Raw genomic sequence first — 20,964 nt, 5'->3', positions numbered from 1 at the left:
ACCTTAGTAAATAGTTCCTTTATAAATAAACCTCTTTAAATTATCCTAATTTGGATGTGCCATCTCTTCCCTCTTAGGGCTCTAGTGATTACACTTTCCCATGAAAGAAAATCTGATGTTAGTAATGTGTTACAGAATATAGTATTGGACACATAAAATATGAATTTGATATGTTTCAGTAACTGGGAAATGTAAAACACGGGACTGTCATCTTTTCCAAGCGGACATTGTAAAAAGAAGAAGGGGACATTGGGTGAAGTGATGAGAAAAGCTATAATGTATAGGAGTCAATTAAGTTACTGTGGCTATCCTCCATTTGTGCTTCGAGCACTGCTGAAATTGATTGTTTCCTTTCAGCTTCTTACCTGTATCTTCATCTCCAAATTGAGTTGCTTTGCCTAAAGCTTTAAAATCTGTTTTCATATTAATTAATCAATATTTTAAAATTAGATGTCTGTCTTTCGATTTTACAAGGGTATGCTTAGAGAAATAACTTAGCTATGTATTTGAGGCAAGAAATATATGTTTCAAAGCAATTTCTTTACAGATTGTACAACATGGAATATGACTTGTCACAGTCAACTTCCTCATTAATAAGGTAAGGTGATAAAAAGGCATAAGATGTGAGAGAGTCTTTCCAAAATTAGAAAACCTTATTAGGTGAAGGTTAATTTAATAGATAACCTTGTTGAGAAAAATCTAAAAATATACAGATACATTTCAAACTTTGTGATTTGACTTTACCTTTAACATGTTGGTTTCTGATATCCTTGGAAATGGGCTTTTGCACCTGTAGAAGACAATGCATTACAATTATCTCTTAAATTGTGACTATTCCATTTCGTGACCTGCCACTCACTCAGTATGGTTAGATCCCTAAGGTTATGAGTCCAGGACTCATCATTCTTAGAGATCACCCTGTGTGTATGGCTGGCAACTATTCAATGTATGTAAATACCCCCCAAGCCAGTGACAAGTGTAGTGGCCTCAGGTGGTAATTTGGCATAAGAAACATTTGGTTTGAGAATCAATCCTGCCTCTTATTGCAGTCAAACTTTGGAAAGGCATTTACCATATTGTGAACCTTAGATTTTTTTCATCTTTTTTAATAGGGAAAACGCTATTCATGTCAGTCCATGTCATGGAGTTATTGTGAAGGTCAATGTGCATGGTCAAGTCCATGAAAGTGATTGAGCAGGCAGATCAAAGTGCAACCTGTGTAAATGCCCCTGTTGGGAAATCACCTTCATCATGTGCTGGCTATGAGAACATGGCCAGTCATTTAACTTTCTAAACCTCAGTTTCTTCAGCTGTGAAATGGGGGCAACATAAGGACTGATACTTCACAAGGATGGCAGGACTGCATGAGATCGGCTATGTGCCTAGAACAGGAAATAACACCAATCAAACTGAGAAATTGTTAGCTGTCATTGTTAATTGTATTAAAGGCATTGATATGACTTTCCTGGTGGTCCGGTGGTCAAGACTTTGCCTTCCAATGCAGGGGGTGTGGGTTTGATCCCTGGTAGAGAGGAGGTCAGATCCCACATGCCTCATGGCCATAACACAGAAGCAATACTGTAAGAAATTCAATAAAGACTTTAAAAAAAATGGTCCACATAATAAAAAGGAAAATCACCACTTAAAAAAGTTAAAGGCAGAATTGAACTATACAGCTTGCTGTATAATCTTTAGATATGAGGGTGAAGGAGGTGATGTGTGTTAGTAGTTCAATCCTGTCTGATTCTTTGTGACCCCATGGACTGTAGCCTGCTAGGCTCCTCTGTCCGTGGGATTCTCCAGGCAAGAATACTTGAGTGGATTGCCATTCTCTAGAGGATCTTCCAGAACCAGGGATTGAACCCAGGTCTCTCCTGCACTGCAGGCACATTCTTTACCATTTGAGCTGCAGGGAAGTCCTGAAGAAGGTGATGGAGACATACTAATAATGCCCAATGCCTTGGAAAGCCTTTAAGCCTAGGTCAGCATTGGGGTCTATGATGATGTTTAGTTTTACGTATCAAACTGACAGGGTCACATGGTATCCAGATATTTGGTGAAACCTTATTGCTGGGTGTGTCTGTGAAAGTGATTCTGGATGAGATTATAATTTGGATCAGCAGAGTAAGGCAGATTGCCTTCCACAAAGCCAGTGGGCATCTTTCAGTCCATGGAGGTCCTGAATAAAATAAAAAGGGAGGAGAAAGGAGAATTTGTTCTCTCTGCCTGACTGTTGACTTGGGTCATTGCTCTTCTCCTGTCCTTGATGACTGAGATTTATATCATTGGTTCTCTTGGTGCTCATGCCTTTGAACTTGAGCTGGAAGTTAGAGGCCATTGGCATTCCTGGTCTGCAGCTTTCAGATGGCAGATTGTGGAACTGAGCCTCCATAATCACTAATTTATTTATATGTATATGTCTATATGCCTATATGTCTTGAGCTTTCTATCCTATCTATATCTATCTATCCATCTGTGTATCTATTTTATCTATCTAGTGGGGGCTTCCCAGGTGGTTCAGTGGTAAAGAATCCACCTGCAATGCAGGAGACACAGGAGATGGGGGTTCGATCCCTGGGTCAGGAAGATAACCTGGGGAAGGAAATAGCAACCCTTTCCAGAATTCTAGCCTAGGAAAGTCCATGGACAGAGAATCCTGGTGGGCTACAGTCTAGAAAGTAACAAAGAGTCAGACAAGACTGAGTACACACATCTATCTATTAATATCTATCTATCAATCAATAATCTATCTACCTATTGCCTATGCTTCTAGAGAACCGTGACTAACATAGAGTCTCAGTAGTATACTTTTTTGGTGCCAAGTTGAGGTGGTCAAGTGAAGGGGAGGAAGGGCCACTGAACCCTGTTTCCTGTTAGGTCTTGGTGTTCAAAGCCTACCTCTTCTCCTCTGTGGAACACTGGGCCACGTAACTCTGCCTACACATGATGTGGCTCTTCTGCTGGTCCATGTAGTCAAGCATCAAGTTTGGTTCGGGTTTGTTATTGCTGTGGCCTCCTTCATCACACCCTCAGCTTCCAGTTCCTCCAGGGAGACCCCACGGAGGCTGGTGTGCTGCAGGGTTTTTGTTAAGATCTTGTTGCATCCTCAGCTTTCAATCTTCTCTGTGCACCTGCCCAGGAGAGAGGGTCTCTCCCAAAGTTCTTCCCACCCCCCATTGCTAGCCTGGAGCAGGGGAGAACCTCCATAGTCTCCGTCTTGCTGGGCCCCGTGTGACTAGGGTGTTAGGGATCAGTCTTCCTTAGTGCCTGCTCTTCTCCCCTTTGCTGGCTAAATTCTACTTTTAAAAATTAATTAATTTTTAAATGAAGTATCAATCCTAAAGGATATCAACCCTGAATACTCATTGGAAGGACTGATGCTGAAGCTCCAATACTTTGGCCACCTGATGCAAAGAGCTGACTCACTGGAAAAGACCCTGATGCTGGGAAAGATTGAGGGCAGGAGGAGAAGGGGATGACAGAGGATGAGAGGGTTGGATGGCATCACCAATTCAATGGACATGAACTTGGGCAAACTCTGGGAGATGGTGAAGGACAGGGAAACCTGGCATGCTGCAATCCATGGAGTCACAAAGAGTTGGACACGAAGTGACTAAACAACAACAACAACAATAGGTAATTTACAACATTGTGCTAATCTTTGCTGTATGGCAAAGACTCAGTTATGCACCTATATGCATTTTGTTTTAATATTCTTTTCCATTATGGTTTATAACAGGAAAGAAAGTGAAGTCGCTCAGTCGTGTCCGACTCTTTGCGACCCCATGGACTGTAGCCTATCAGGCTCCTCCATCCGTAGGATTTTCCAGGCAAGAATACTGGAGCGCGTTGCCATTTCCTTCTCCAGGAGATCTTCCTGACCCAGGGATTGAACCCGGGTCTCCCGCATTGTAGGCAGACGCTTTACCCTCTGAGCCACTAGGGAAGTCCTTGTAACAGCATGTTGAATATATTTCCTGGTGCTATACATTAGCACCTTGTTGTTGATCCATTCTAAATGTAATAGCTTGCATCTACCACCCCCAAACTCCCAGTCCATCCCCTTCTCTCCCCCCACCCCTCTTGGTAACCACAAGTCTGATCTCTGTCTGCGAATCTATTTCTGTTTTGTAGATAGGTTCATTTGTGTCCTACTTTAGATTCCACATACAAGTGATATCATATGGTATTTTTCTTTCTCTTTCTGACTTACTTCACTTAGGATGATAATCCCTAGTTGTAGCTGGCCATATTCCATTTTGTGTCTTTGGACATTTGGATCCATTTGGCTCTTTTGCACGAGAGAGTTTTTTGGCTGCATCTTCTCCAGAGGGACCTACACTTTGATGGTATTAGCATAGGATCCCAAGCCTAGAAGTATTTTATGCCCCTCCCTAGGGCTAGTCTCATTTTCTATCAAATACTGATTTTCTAATGTCTACTATATACCTGTAACAATGCTAGATTATGAGGGAACGAAAAATAAGAGGTTAAATGCAAAAGGTGGACGCATGGATGCAGTTCTGAGTTTACAGCACGTTATAACCCAGGTTTCATTGTAACAGACCTCGGCTCCGTTCAGAGCTGGGGCCGGCCAATTTGCTGTGGGAGGCTGCTCTGTGCGTTTGCAGCCTACTTAGCGGCATCCCTGCCCTCTGCCCGCTAGATGTCAGTAGCGTTCCCCAAGTCTTAACAACCAAAAATGTCGCCAGTCTTTGTAATTGTCCACTAGGGGGCAAAATGTTCCCAGACGAGAACCACTGATAACAATTAAGGTATTATTGGTGAAGACTCCTTTGCATTGCATTGCTTCCTCCAGGAGGCTTCTCAAAAGCCTCTGGTTGGTCTAAGTGATGGGGCTCCCTGCTCTTTGTATCTTGTGTCACCTCAGTCTTAACACCTTGTATTATTATTTCAAAACTGCCAATTTGGGCCACTGCCTCCTCCGTTAGACTGGACACTGGCTCCTTTTATTTTTTAATCCCCACTGTTGAGCATAGCACTTTGTACACAGCGAGTGCTCAATAAATGAAAAGATGGACAATGGTATAGAGCTTTAAGATAGTTGTAACCAGTCTAATGGGGCTTCCCAGATGGTGCTAGTGGCAAAGAACCCATGTGCTAATGCAGGAGACAAAATTATAGACTCGGCTCTGATCCCTGAGTCAGGAAGAACCCCTGGAGAAGGATATGGCAACCCACTCCAGTATTCTTGCCTGGAGAATTCCATGGACAGAGGAGCCTGGTGGGCTACAGTTCACAGGGTCACAAAGAATCAGACACAACTGAAGTAACATAGCATGCATGCATGCAATCAGTCTAAGGAATCAACATACAAGAACTGGTTCCTGTAAGGACTGTTGAAGATCCAATTCACAGATAGTTAAATCACCACATCATGTGCAAAACTAATTGGAATTAACTCCTGAGAATGAGGTTATAATAAAAAAAATCTGCTTACCATAAAAACTGGATAATTCAAACATTAGTTATAAAGGCAAAACTCCCTTTTTTATTTGAATTGAGGCCAAGTCCTTATTGAATTAATTTATAAGACAACTTCCCTCCTGGCCAAAATCGTGCTCATCTCCCACCTCCTTTTTCTCACAAGATTTCATTTGACTTAATATGTTGAGATTATAGTTCCACTTGTAAAGTGACCTAGCTAAAAGAAGAAATTTGTAACAAAAAACTACAAAGATAATATGAAAGGATATAAAGTAGTAAGAATGGAGACTTAAATTCCAGCATAGTCGTTTATGAAAAATCAAATGAGCATTATCATCTTTTAAGAAAGCATTGTTCTTATGAAAGTTTACTTCTATGCAAAGAGGAATTATCAGTGGTTTTTAGTGAAAGAAAAGCTTAACTTTTTAGGTCAGAATTTTCTACTTTTTATAACCAGACAAGAACTTGTGACTTTAGCCTCTGGCCCAGTGACTCTGAAATTCCTATTGTCCCCTCAATATGTTCCGTGCTTTAGAGATGAGGCTCCTGAAATGCCCTCTTCCCTGTCTAACAGCGCACTGTTGGGGCCTGCCATAGTTGTACATCTCAGAGATAATTGCAAGTATTCACATGTATGGATGTGAGAGTTGGACTATAAAGAAAGGTGAGCACTGAAGAATTGATGCATTAGAACTGTGGTGTTGGAGAAGACTCTTGAGAGTCTCTTGGACTGCAAGGAGATCCAACCAGTCCATCCTAAAGGAAATCAGTCCTGAATATTCATTGGAAGGACTGATGTTGAAGCTGAAACCCCAGTACTTTGGCCACCTGATGTGGAGAGCTGACTCATTGGAAAAGACCCTGATGCTGGGAAAGATTGAAGGTGGGAGGAGCAGGGGATGACAGAGGATGAGATGGTTGGATGGCATCACCAACTCCATGGGCATGTGTTTGAGTAAACTCTGGGAGTTGGTGATGGACAGGGAAACCTGGCATGCTACAGTCATGGGGTCGCAGAGTCGGACACGACTGAGCGACTGAATATGACAACTTTGAAGGACAGACTAGAGAAAGTTTCCATGTGAACAGAAATCAGACTGGGTCTTTTTGAATTATGTTTTTTTTTTTCAGGATACAGTATCACCAGCTCAATGGACGTGAGTGTGAGGAAGCTCCAGGAGGTGGTGAAGGACAGGGGAGCCTGGTGCGCTGCTGTCCAAGGGGTCACAGAGACTCAGACATGCTGAGCAACTGAACAACGACAACAGGACATATGCCCCGTAGTGGAATTTCTGGGTCATACGGTAGTTCTATTTTTAGTTTTTCAAGGAAAATCCTTACCGTTTGGCATAGTGGCTGTATCGATTTACATTCCCAGCGACAGTGCAAGAGGGTCCCATTTGGTGCTCTGTGGTGACGTTTAGATTGGTGGGATTGGGGTGGGGAGGGGGTGGATATATGTGTACATAGAGCTGATTCACTTAATTATACAGCAAAAACAAACACAATGTTGTAAAACAACTTTACCCAATATAAAAAAAAGAAATCAAACTGGGGAAAGAAGACCGGGTTTCTTTTCCTATCTATATTTCAAGCTGTGGAGGTGATTTAGTTGCTAAGTTGTGTCTGACTCTTTGCAACCCCATGGACTATAGCCTGCCAGGCTCTTCTGTCCATGAGACTTCCCAGGCAAGAATACTGGAGTGGGTTACCACTTCCTTCTCTGGGGATCTTCCCAACCCAGGGATCCAATCCGGGTCTCCTCCATTGCAGGTGGATTCTTATTACTAGCTGGGCCACCAGGGAAGCCTTCATATTTCAAGCTAGTCATATTTCCAATTTCAGTTCAAATAACTGAGTTTGTCCATTTCCATTCACGTGCAGTGTGCTGTGGTCAGTCGTTTCAGTCGTGTCCAACTCTTTGTGACTCTATGGACTGTAGCCCACCAGGCTCCTCTGTCCATGGGATTCTACAGGCAAGAATACTGGAGTGGGTTGCCATGCCCTCCTCCAGGGGATTTTCCTGACCCAGGGATTGAACCTGAATCTCTTATGTCTCCTCACTGGTAGGCAAGTTCTTTACCAGTAGCACCACCTGGAAGCTCTTCCATCCATGTAACCAGTATCTGCTGAGAACCTTTTACATAAAGCCACTGTGCTAGATGCTGGGGCTGAAATAGTCCTTGTAGTCACGGAGGTGTCATCTGGTAACTGATTGCTCTCTGCTGGGCACTGTGTTCTGTATGTATTGTCACGAAAGCTATGATATTTTATCGCTTAGACTGTAAAGGCTCAGGGAAGGTAAGTAACTGGCCCAAAGAAACAGAGCTCATAAAGTTGGAGGCATTAAAATGAGAATTATAACATTCATCTTGCAAGGTTATTTTAAGGATTAAATGTCATTCATTCATTTATTCCCACCTTTCCTCAGAAAGGCCTTTCCTGATTGCCTTGCTTTCACTCTATTTTCAAAGCTCATCACTTGATATATCGTCTTTGTATCTATTATTTATCCATTTACATATCATAGGACTCCATCCACTAGATGTAAGTTTCATGAGAGCAGGGCCTTGGTGGTTTACTGCTGCATACCAGAGTGGATAATTGTGTCTAGTCCATGGCAGGCACCCAACGTATGTTTCTTAAGTGAATTTGTTGAGTGAATGATTAAAATGTTTAGCTTAGTGTCTGTGTAAAGAGGAAGTGTTCAATATTTCATCCCTTATCTTGCTCTCCCAATCTCTATTGGTTGTGTTCTGTGTGAACAACTTGGTAAAAATTGTAGTTTCCTTTTCTTGTCAATATTTAAAAGAAACCCTCTAGTTAAACGAGTAAATCATTTGCATAGATAATGCACAAGGATGAATGTCTTATAAATATTTAAGTGTGTTCACAGTCACTAATAAATGTGAAACAAATTTTAAAGAAAGAACAGCAAAATCTCTTTCTCTTTTTAAAAATTATAATTAAAAAAATAATGTACAGTTTTGGAGAGAATCCTATGAGGTGGAAATTCTAATACCGGGCTTCTGGGAAGGTAAATTGAAATGATTTTTCAGGCAGTAATTTCACAATATGTACCGAAAACCTTTAAAATGTTTTCACTCAATGGTTAAATAAAATAATTAAAAATCTTATATGATTAAATAAAATAATTAAAAATCTTATATGAGGAGCGAAGGATCTGTAACGATTATGCTTATTGATGCTTGTTTTATGACATGGGAGATAGTTTTATGACTGAAACAATGTGCTAAGGATGGAAAACCAATATATACTATACAACAAAGACTTCCTTGCATGAAATACATTAGCACAGAAAACATTGACATGAAATTTACCCAAATATTATGACTGATAGCTTTGCAACCTCAGGGATGGTTAATTTATATTTTGTGCAATGTTATTAAAAATAAAATACTGTATGTGTTTAGAGCACTTACATTTACAAGATATTTTCAACAGGTTTTTGAAGTGAGCATGGCAGAGATTGTTGCTCCTGTTTGGCAAATGGGTTTACAAAGAGGTTCAGAGAGGTTGACCATAGTCGTCCCTCATATCTGCTGGGGATTACTTCCAGCATGCCCCTTGAATACCCAAATCTGTGGATGCTCATGTCCTTCATATGAAATTGCAGAGTATTTGTAAATAACCTATGTATATCCTTCTGTATACAGTGAAACTCTCAATGGCATGGGTTTGAACTCTGTGGGTCCGCTTATACTCAGATTTTTCCATCAAGTACATACTAAGGTACTACAAAATCCTTGGTTGGTTGAATTATCTCTAGATTACTTGTAATACCTAATTCAATGTCAATGCTATATAAATAGTTGCTGGCATGTGGTAAATTCAAGTTATGCCTCTTGGAATTTAATGGAATATATACATTTTTAATCCTTGACTGAAGCTACAGATGGGAAACTGACAGATATGGAGGGCTTATTACCACACCATTAGCAGCTGGAATCATTGGGCCTAAATCTGGACAAAATGATATGTTGTTATCGAAGAGATTTGAGTTTAAATTCTGCTCCCAGAGAACAGGATGAGTATTAAGTGAGATGCAGGTGAAAGTCCTTAGCCTGATGCCTGGCTCACAGAAAATGTTTCACAAATGTTAGTTCTCTTCCCTTCTATGTACCTATTCTAAGGACCATGATCCCTCGAGCCGAATCACCCTGCACCTCACTGAGCTTGACCTGCTCATCACCAAGGCATTCCAACAAGATGCCTTGGAAATGAGAGTCGGTAAAGCTCTTGGTTGCTAGGCAGTGCCCTCCATATGTTTGGTTCGCGCAGTCAAGCTTTTACTTACTTCTTCCAGCTTCATCCAGGTTTGCCTGTCTGTGGGGAGAGAGGGCTTGGAATCTAAGGACAGGGGTGTGTCCATCATACCCTTGAAATAGCGTGTATCTGTGAAAAAAGAAAAATTATTTAAAGTCATACTTTACATGACTCTGCACACTGAAATGGACAAAATATTTGCACATCTACAAACTTACTGAACCATCATAATATAGGCCGCCGCCGCTGCTGCTGCTAAGTCACAGCAGTCGTGTCCGACTCTGTTTCCCCATAGATGGCAGCCCACCAGGTTCAAGTCCCTGGGTTTCTCCCGGCAAGAATACTGGAGTGGGTTGCCATTTCCCTCTCCGGTGCATAAAAGTGAAAAGTGAAAGTGAAGTCTCTCTGTCGTGTCCGACTCTTCGTGACCCCATGGACTGTAGCCTCCCAGGTTCCTCCATCCATGGGATTTCCCAGGCAAGAATACTGGAGTGGGTTGCCATTGTCTTCTCCACATAATATAGGCATGAGCATGAGTAATTCTACTTCCACTTAACAGACGAAGAGACTGAGTCTCAAAGAGGAGAAATCACCTCTCTTGGTCCATATACATAAATGCCAAAGTTTGGACCTGAACCTTCTTCATTCTCTTATCCACCTGGGAAATTCTACTCATCCTTCAAGGCTTGAACAGTGTAATACTCTTCAAAAATCTTACTAGACCCCACCCACCTGCACACCACCCTGGATCTCTTTTCTATATTACACACTTGTGTGTGCTTAGTCACTCAGTCATGTCCGACTCCTTGCGACCCCATGAACTGTAGCCCACCAGGCTCCTCTATCCATTGAGGTTCGCCAGGCAAGAACAGTGAAGTGGATTGCTATGCCCTCCTCCAGGGGATCTTCCCAACCCAGGGATCAAACCCAGGTCGCTCACATTGCAGGCAGATTCTTTACCATCTGAGCCACCAGGGAAGCCCATGGATACTGGATCGAGTAGCCTATCCCTTCGCCGGGGTATCTTCCTGACCCGGGAATAGTACCAGGGTCTCCTGCATTGCCGGTGGATTCTTTACCAGCTGAGCTACCAGGGAAGCCCACATTACATACTTAACATATATATTTTATACTTAACATATATTTCACTACATACTTGTGCTTCCCTCGTGATTGGTGGTAAAGAATCCACCTGCCAATGCAGGAGACATGGGTTAGGTCCCTGGTCCAGGAAGATCCCCTGGAGAAGGAAATGGCAATCCACTCCAGTCCTCTTACATGGAGAATCCCATGGACGGAGGAGCCTGGCGGACTGCAATCCATGGGGAGCTAAGAATCGGATACGACTGAGCGACTTCACTTTCACTTTTCACTGTCACGCATTGGAGAAGGAAATGGCAACCCACTCCAGTGTTCTTGCCTGGAGAATCCCAGGGATGGGGGAGCCTGGTGGGCTGCCGTCTTTGGGGTCGCACAGAGTCGGACACGACTGAAGCGACTTAGCGGCAGCAGCAGCATACATTATACACCAAACTTATTCTATAATATTTATCTTTATATCTCTTGATCAATCCTAACATGATAACTGGCATATAATAGATATTAATTAATGCATATTGAGTGAATGAACAAAGGAATATCATTATTATTTACAAGGTAATTGTCCTCAAAGGGACTTCTGTAGATTCATTTCAGTAGGTCAGGCTCTCAAATCACAAATACTTCCTCTTTTCCCTCACAACGCTTTCCTTTATTTAAGGTTCAGAGACCTTGTTGAAGCTGTGTAAGGTGTCCCAGTTACAAAGAAGAAAAGATGGTGTATAATACGTTTTTTTTCTCTTAAAAGCCTAGTTTTGCTGCCACGCTCTTGTGCTACTTATATGCTGGCTATGAGCAAGACAAATCAGCCGTATTAAAAGTCTTTCCTTTTGTTCTTCTCTCTTCTCTGCAACTCTGTCTTAACAGGGATGTTGACCACATCTCTGCTTGTCCATCTACCATGTTCATCAGTTGTTTCTCAGACTCAAGTTGTCATCATGGGGGTTCTCTAGGCAAGAATAGTGGAGTGGGTTGCCATGCCCTCCTCCAGGGGACCTTCCCAACCCAGGGATGGAACCCAGGTCTCCCACATTGCAGGTGGATTCCCTATCATCTGAGCCACCAGGGAAGCCATCACGATAATAATAAGTAGTCACAGAGCTCTGACTCTGCACCAAGTCCTCCTCTGAGAACTCAACGTGCATCATCCGTGTAACCACCTGTGTTACGTGGGGTAAGCTTTATCTTCAGATATCTTGAACCCTATATTCAAATACAGAAAATGGTTTTCAGGTGCTCACTCCAGGTCACACAGCTAATAAGCTGTGGAGGCAGGATTTTCACCTAGAGTTGCTAATTCAGGACCAGCATCTTTAGTCACTCTACAGTATTGCAGCATGGGCACATGATTTTCGGATTTCAGGCCCTAAACATTACCTGCATATTCGGATTCCTTAATAGGCCTGGCTGGTAAGATTTTCACTGATTGCCGGTCTTCGACCATGCGAAGCTCAGGGTCTTCATAGTCATCATCGGTGTGGCCTTTTGCTCCATCCAGGACTGCTATGGAATTCCTTTCCTAAGGAGGGGACATTTCAGTAAGTCAAGGAAAGGTACAACAATGACAAAGATTAGAGTCTACAGTGCTGACCAGGGCAGTAATCGAGGTTTCCTGAGCTGTGAGTTAAAAATTTAAGAGTGTGGAGTCTGGGGGAGTTAACCTCTCACAGTGGCAGAATTGTAGCAATGTCCTTAGAAAGCATCATGGTGGTGTGAGACACTCCCTTTGTCTCTCCCCTTCAATCTACAACAATTAAGACGTCCATAACTCAACAAAGAATTGATGCTTTTAAACTGTGATGTTGGAGAAGACTCTTGAGAGTCACTTGGACTGCAAGGAGATCAAACCAGTCAATCCTAAAGGAAATCAATCCTGAATATTCATTGAAGGATTGATGTTGAAGTCAAAACTCCAACGCTTTGGCCACATGATGCGAAGAACTGATTCCTTCAAGACCCTGGTGCTAGGAAAGAATGAGGGCAGGAGGAGAAGGGGATGACAGAGGATGAGATGGTTGGATGGCATCACCGTCTCCAAGGACATGAGTTTGAGCAAGCTCCAGGAGTTGGTGATGAACAGGAAAGCCTGGCGTGCTGCAGTCCATGGGGTCGCAAAGCATCAGACATGACTGAGCGACTGAACTGAACTGAACTCAACAAAGGTTCCTCTGCCCAGGACACTGCGACTCCAGAGAGACCCACATGTTTGTTCATCTGAAGAAGGCTAGATTGGAGTATAGAGAGTGGGTAGAAGCAGGGGAAGAGTAGCAGTAGTGCCTGTAACCCTGAACCCCGGAAAACCTGGTGGCGCCCGCAGAGATGGTGCACAAGCCTCTAGGCTGTGGCCACAGTGGTGCCTGCGACCACAGGGGGCTGGGCAGGAACCTCCAGGTGCGCCTGTGATGCTGCCACCTCCTGCCCATGGCTGTATTACCTGGGTCCCCATCCCTTGCTATGGTAGCAGTTCCAATGTGCCAAGCAGCACTGGACATGAAGATGTCAACGGCAGCAGTGACACTGGCATCGGAAAGGCACACCCAGTGTCCTCCGAGGCATAATCAGAAATGACAAGGGCACCAGTGACCACTCTGGTAGAAGCAGTGGAGGGTGGGAAGTGCCAATTCTCAAACAGAGCTGAGGTAAAGAAAAACAAAACTTTGTGCTTCAGCAGTATGTACTGAAAATCAGAAGAAAGGCCTCTAATGGCCCATGTGCGGATCCGCTAGAGTCGAAGTAAACAAAACTTTACGTAAACAAGAGGGGTATTTACTACTTCAGATGCTCTCGTAGAGGAACAACTCATCAAGCACCATGAAAAACCATGGTAACAGTCTCACATCACGAACATGACAATTATCCAGAAACCAAACTTGAAGTCACAGCAGACTATGATCTAACTGATGGAGAATTCAATAGAGCTGTCATGAAGAAACTCAGTTTTAAAAGAAAACTCAGAAAGTAATTCAGTGAGCTCAGGAGTAAAATCAGTGAGCAGAAGCAATACTTAACAAAGAGACTAAACTCTAAAAAAGAACCGAACAGAAATTCTGGAGCTTGAGAACTCAATAAATGAAATGAAGAATGCATTAGAAAGCATTGGAAACAGAGCAGACCATATGGAAGAGAGAATCAGTCAGCTTGAAGAAAGAAACCTAAAAATGATTCTCAGGTAGAAGAGGAGAAGGAACTAAGATTTTAAAGCAATGAAAAAAATTCTAAAAGAACTGTCTGATTTCATTAGAAAGAAGCAATATGAGAATAGTGGATATGCCAGAAGGGGAAGAGAGGGAGAAGGGAGCATTTATTTAAAAACATAATAGCTGAGAACTTGACAAACCTGAGGAAGGAACTGGATATACAAGTTCATGAAACTCATAAACACTTATTTATCATAATGCAAAAAGATCTTCTGCAAGATGCATTATATCAAAACTGATTATCAAAGGTCAATGATAAAGATTTTAAAAGCAGTCAGGGAAAAAAGATAGTCACCTACAAACATACTCCCATTAGACTACCAGCAGAAAGCTAAGCAGAACCTCTCCAGGCCAGGGGAGAGAGGAATGATATATTCAGAATTTGTTGTTTAATCACTAAGTCATGTCTGACTCTTTGAGACCCCATGGACCATAAACCCACCAGGCTCCTCTGTCCATGGAATTCTCCAGGCAAGAATACTGGAGTGGGTGGGTAGCCATTCTCTTTTGCAGGGGATGTTCCCAACCCAGGGATCAAATCCACATCTCCTGCATTACAGGAGGATTCTTTATCACTGAGCTACCAGGGAATAGTCAAAAATACTGAAAGATAAAAGATGTCAGTCAAGAATACTCTACCCAGCAAAGTTACCTTTCAGATATAAAGGAGAAATAAAGGCTCTCCCAGACAAACAAACCTGAGGGAGTTCATCACCACTAGAGCAGCCTTATAAGAAATGTTGAAAAGAGCTCTTCTGCCTGAAATAAAACTGGTAAAAGTACACATACTTTGAGTAAGGTGATAAACTAGACTACCAGAAGTGTCTTAATGAGACAATGCATGTAAAATTTTGAGCAAAGTGCCTGATGGTCAGCACTCAATAAATACTAGCTGTAAATATTATTATGACTGCTACTGTGATAGCAGCCACTATTAAAGAACATCTGAGACAAAGGAAGCCTACCAATCATGCTTTGTTCACCTCCCTTTAAAGCCTCTCTAACACTTAAGAAGTTTATATGTCCTAGGTGCTTTCTGTACTTTATTCAATTGTATAAGCAGAAAAATCTATGAGGTGATTTTACTATAGTGGAGGAACCTGGAATTAGATAGGCTTAAATTTAAATTCTAAGTCTGCATTATTCTCATTCTTTAATATATATATTCTCTCTATATATGTATATTCTCTAATATATATAATATATATTACTCTCATTATTATATATAATATATACTATATTATATATAATTTAATATATAATGTGTATTATTGTCATCATTATATATTAACAATATATTAATAATATATTCTCTATATATTAGATAATGAGAATAATACAGAATATATATATATATGTATGAATATATATATATATATATATATATATATATATATGTATACAGGGCTTACTAGTCCTAAGTCTCCAAGTATATGCCCTTTTCTATCATCACTCTATCAGAGCAGTTTGGTAAAAGTAAAGACTAGTTATATGATGAGTTTGGTTTTCAGGTAAGCAAAAGCACAGGGGGGACTCACCAGGCCCCTAATCTGGAGAACTTTTTGAGCTTCATTTTGGCTCATGGCAACTCTGATCATTCAGCACAAAAGGGTGGAATGCAATTTAGTAAGTCTGTGTTCTTCACGAGACAGCGTAAATCTGTCTAGTATCTGTCTACTGTTAATATCGGGGATTCTTTCTAAAACCTCAGTATATATAAGCCTTCTACTTTATAAAATATTTTGGGATTGATTGATTATATATGCATGTATGCATGCATGCATGTGTGTGTGTGTCCTAGGGTGAGGACTCATAGCTTTAATTTAATTCTTAAAGAGTTAAAGTAAAGAAAAGTAAAGAACCAAAGATTTTACAGGTAAATTCTATCTATCTATTCATATATCTATCATCTATCTATACATCTATCTCTCTCATTTCTATCTATTCCATTTATCATCTATAGATACGTTAAAGCTATTTAAATTATGTACACATAATTTTTTAACAATTAACTTATTTATAATATTAGCATTTCACATTATAAGTTTAAAACTTTCTTTTAGTCATTAAAATTCTTTGCAAATATTATTAATGGAAGATGGTTAAAACTCAGCCAAAAAATGAAGTTCATGGCATCCAGTCCCTTCACTTCATGGCAAGTGGGTGGGAAAAAGTGGAAACAGTGTCAGATTTCATATTGTTGGGCTCCAAAATCAACTTGGACGGTGACTTCAGCCAAGAAATGAAAAGATGCTTGCTCCTTGGAAGAAAAGCTATGATAAACCTAGACTGCATATTAAAAAGCAGAGACATCACTTTGCTGACAAAGGTGTGTATAGTCAAAGCTATGGTTTTTCCAGTAGCATGTGTGGACTTGACAGATGGACCATAAAGAAGACTGAGCACTGAAGAATTGATGCTTTCAAACTGTGGTGCTGGAGAAGACTCTTGAGAGTCCCTTGGACTGCAAGGAGATCCAACCAGTCCACCCTAAAGGAAATCAGTCCTGAATATTCACTGGAAGGACTGATGCTGAAGCTGAAGCTCTGATACTTTGGCAACCTGATGTGAAGATCCAACTCATTGGAAAAGACCCTGATGCTGGAAAAGATTGAAGGCAGGAGAAGGGGACAACAGAGGACAAGATAGCTGCATGGCATCACTGACTCCACGGACATGAGTCTGAGCAAGCTCCAGGAGATGGTGAAGGACAGGGAAGCCTGGTGTGCTGCAGTCCATGGGGTTGCAAAGAGCTGGACACAGCTGAGCGACTGAACAACAGAACAATGTGAATATATCATAATATATTCAATGATTTTTCTATTATTGAACATATAACATGATTCCAGTGTGTTGCCATTTAAAGTATATTATAAAGCATAAATGAGTATTTAATTATTAATCCAAGTTTTAGGTTAATTCTTTAATTTGTCCCATAGGATTATGGGATTGAAGAAAATGAGTATTTTTATATTTGTTAATCTTATAAAATTGCTTTCCAAAGAATTTCTTGTTATTTAAAATTTCACCATGAGTGTTGGGAAGTGCTTTTCTCACCACACACTTGCCAGCACCATGTGTTGGCATTTTCGCTTTAATTAGTCTTCACAATGACCATTATGAGTTTATTTTTATCTCCATTTTGTAGCTGAAGAATTGAAATTTTTTTTGTCTTTTTCTGTATTAATGCCTCAATATATTTATTTATTTATCCTGCTTTACCAAGAAATAATTGACATACATCACTGTATATGTTTCAGGCATACAGCACAATAATTTGATTTACATGTATTGTAGGAATACTGTGTTCTACCTAAGACTTGAAATGCACTTTTCTCTGCCAGGAAACCATGCCACTTGGAAAAGTTTAATTTTTTACAATTCACCGAGTACTTAGGAAAAAAACCACTTATTTTGTAAATATCAAAGACTGACAAAGTAGATAAAGAAAGCAGCTGACTTACACCATCAAGAAGAGGCTCATTAATAGTCTGGTACTGTCCTGCCAACAAAAACAGCAAAATGTTATTGCAAAACATTGGAAAGACTGGGCCCTTGTTTTTCTCCAGAAATCTTGTGCTCATTTCAGTTAATTGTTCTTGACTGTAATTGCTCAAAATGAAGTGCACATTTTCATGCTTCTCGCTCTATCAGCTGCTCTTGCCTAACAGGGGCAATTGGAAGAGCAGGAAAGAAAATAAAATCCCAGCTCAGAAGCCTGGTTCTTTCTACAGCAGTTCAACCTTCCCACTGAAAGAGAAGTAAAGTTAGAAGGAACCCCGACCCACTATAAGTTGCACTCAAGTGATGACTCAGCAGCATCTCAGCCAAGGACCTGGGGTGCTGTCCCCTCCCCCTCTGACATACATACTGCATTTGTCGTAATCTATCCACACATTGTTATCTATCCATACATTGTTTTCCTGAACAGACTACAAGGTTTGAGCTTCAGTTCAGTTCAGCTGCTCAGTCGTGTCCAACTCTTTGCGACCCCATGGACTGTAGCAACCCAGGCCTCCCTGTCCATCACCAACTCCCAGAGTTTACCCAAACTCGTGTCCATAGAGTCGGTGATGCCATCCAACCCTCTCATCCTCTGTCATCCCCTTCTAGTTTGAGTTTAGGGATGGTATCTACTTATTTGTCTCTCCCTGGCTTCAGGTGCAGGGTCCAATATGGACCACATGAGTTCTTGATAGGCATTTGTTGAATAAATATTGCTCCGTGGGGGTGCTTCAACACTCAACTGCTTCTTTGGAACTTGATTGATGAAAGATTGCCTGAAGGTTATCTAGTGCAGTCAGGGTAAATGTTTCACATTTTACCCTCAGATTATGCAAAACCACCGAAGAATTGCTCGCATGGCCTACAGGTATTTTTGCTTATTCATAGACTTAATTTTCCTAAATTGCAGTATAGGTTCATGCTGCTAGTCTGAATTTAGGAACATTGTAGGCAGAAAATGTTCTTATCACGTTCTCTTTATTAGCACATATGTGAGAAGCTTCTAGCAGGTCTCAGGACCAGAGGCTGCATACAGCTTAGCTTTTCGTTTGCTTTTTTTTTTTTCCATTTATTTTTATTAGTTGGAGGCTAATTACTTTACATCATTACAGTAGTTTTGGTCATACATTGACATGAATCAGCCATGGATTTACATGTATTCCCCATCCCGGTCCCCCCTCCCACCTCCCTCTCCACCCGATCCCTCTGGGTCTTCCCAGTGCACCAGGCCCGAGCACCAGGTTGGGTGCATGAGACAAATGCTCGGGCTTTCGTTTGCTCTGAGTGAAGGAAAAGCATCAGTCCTAGAAAACAGCATATTTCCCTTCCTTCTTTGGCTGATGAGACTCTCAGGGCAAAGTTCTGGCCTGTGTGCAAATAGTGTAGAGGACTGTGGCATGATATGTCCTGCTACCTTTTGGTCCGGTTTCATCCTGTTCTTTAACTTTTGTCCACTCACCCCAAATTCTCTTCCCGCGTGTGTGTACTAACTTGTTTCAGTCATGTGTGACTGTTTGCGAAGCTATGGACTCTAGCTCGCCAGGCTCCTCTGTCCATGGGATTCTCCCGACAAGAATACTGGACACCTCCTGGCAACAAGGAGGGTCGCCATGCCCTCCTCCAGGGGATCTTCCTGACCCAGAGATCGATCTGGCGGCCCTTGCGGTTCCTGCATTGGCAGGCGGGTTCTTTACCACTAGTGCCACCTGGGAAGCCCTCTCTTCCCCTACCAAAACACAAAATTAATAGTTGTGAATTTGTGTCAGCATGCCCAAGTCTTTTGTAAGGTATAAGGTGTAAATTCATGAAACTTTGGCTCAGTGGAAACGCAGTTCTCTGGAATTTGCCTAGGACTCAAGTATGGGGCAAGTGTCAAGTGGCCAAATCTAATCTCCTTGAGACAGTGAGCCAGGAGGTGTGGAATCCTGTCTGTACTGTCCATCGTCAATCCTGGTGGTAGGACAGCAGTGACCATCCCCCAGCACTAATACCATCCTCCTGTCCCAGTACAGTTACACCCACTACTGAGATCCCTGGCAGAGGAACCCACAGGTTTTTCAGCCCTTTAGCAATTTGTACTCTCTCATGAGGAGAGGGAAATGGCAACCCACTCCAAGATTCTTGGCTGGAGAATCCCATGGACAGGGGAACCTGGCAGGCTACAGTCTGTGGGGTCGCAAGTCAGACACAACTTAGCGACTAAACTGCTACTCCTAAAATTCGCATTGGAGAAGGAAACGGCAACCCACTCCAGTATTCTTGTCTGGAGAATTCCATGGACAGAGGGGCCTGGCGGGCTGCAGTCCGTGGGGTCACAGAGAGTCAGACATGACTGAGTGACTAACACACACACACACATATACACTCTCTCTCATGAATTAAGTGAATAAAGTCACCCGTTACACCAGCCGGTCTGGCAGGAGCAAATGAGCAGAGAATTATTGGGCAATTTCTCTGATCTTTGTGGTCCAGCTCAGCAGCACCACTAAGTTCAGGTTCAGTGTCATTTCATTTTAGGAGATTGGCCTCCTTGAGCGTGGTCATTGTACCCACGTCTTTATGGAGAGCTGAGGCATCTCTTCTTTCAGCAGCATGGCAGTCTGAGCCCCTCTTGGATTCCCCATGTACGGTACATGTCCCTTCTGAGTCTTTGCTTATGTTGATTCCACCTGGACTCCCTGCCTCCTCCGTTTTGTTTTCCAAAATGCTCAGTGTCCTTTGAGATCCTCCTGGGGCTTCCCTTTCTGACCACTCCGGGTTACTTTCATCTCGCTAAATCGTTAGAACTGTTGTTTCTTGTCTCACTCACCACGCCACTTAAACAGAAAGAGGCAGCATCTGATTGCTTCTTTGTTGTATACACACGCTGTCCTCCTGTAGGGAAGGGAGTGGATTGTCTTTTATCTCTGTGACCCTCAGTACTTCTCTGTGTTGTGAGCAATGCGGAGTTTTGGAAATATAATTTTAAAAACACAGTTTTGAATCTGTTAATCAGCTCCCATCACTCATGGCCCACGAAACAGAGTCCAGACTTCCTGCTGTGGCTCCTGGAGGCCAGCACAGCCCAGCTCCTGCCCTGTCTCTGTTCTCTTCTATTTCCAGTTTCTTCTTCCTCTGAACTCCAGGCACATCAGCCTCTTTTCAAGTCCATGCTGTATGCTAAGCTCCTCTGCCTCTGAGACATTGCATGCACTGTCTGCCAGTCCAGAATGTTCTCTTCTCAGCTCTGCCCAGGCCTGGATCCTTCTCACCCATCACTGTTGTTGTGTAGTTGCTGTTTAATTGTGCCCAAGTCTTTGCGACCCCATGGACTGCAGCACACCAGGCTTCCTTATCATTCACCATCTGCTGGAGGTTGCTCAAATTCATGTCCGTTGAGTCAGTGATGCTATCTAATCATCTCATCCTCTTTCACCCCCTTCTCCCGCCC

The 20,964-nt window shown here is 42.1% G+C and overlaps 1 protein-coding gene across 1 annotated transcript in view; it reads right to left on the bottom strand.

Annotated features, from left to right (window-relative positions):
* Positions 1-20,964, bottom strand: part of CLNK (cytokine dependent hematopoietic cell linker) — a 204,393-nt gene that overhangs the window by 71,786 nt on the left and 111,643 nt on the right. Inside the window, exons 5-8 of the mRNA XM_070458116.1 lie at positions 17,495-17,532; positions 12,211-12,352; positions 9,767-9,864; positions 745-790 (exon numbers count right to left, since the gene is read on the bottom strand). Of these exons, the coding sequence (XP_070314217.1) occupies positions 745-790; positions 9,767-9,864; positions 12,211-12,352; positions 17,495-17,532 (324 nt within the window). The remainder of the gene's footprint in view (positions 1-744; positions 791-9,766; positions 9,865-12,210; positions 12,353-17,494; positions 17,533-20,964) is intronic.

Source organism: Odocoileus virginianus, chromosome 29, assembly GCF_023699985.2.
Source record: "Odocoileus virginianus isolate 20LAN1187 ecotype Illinois chromosome 29, Ovbor_1.2, whole genome shotgun sequence".
Taxonomy (NCBI): Eukaryota; Metazoa; Chordata; class Mammalia; order Artiodactyla; family Cervidae; genus Odocoileus; species Odocoileus virginianus.
The sequence above is the reverse complement of the archived record's forward strand: the minus strand, read 5'-3'. Positions and strand labels throughout refer to the sequence as shown.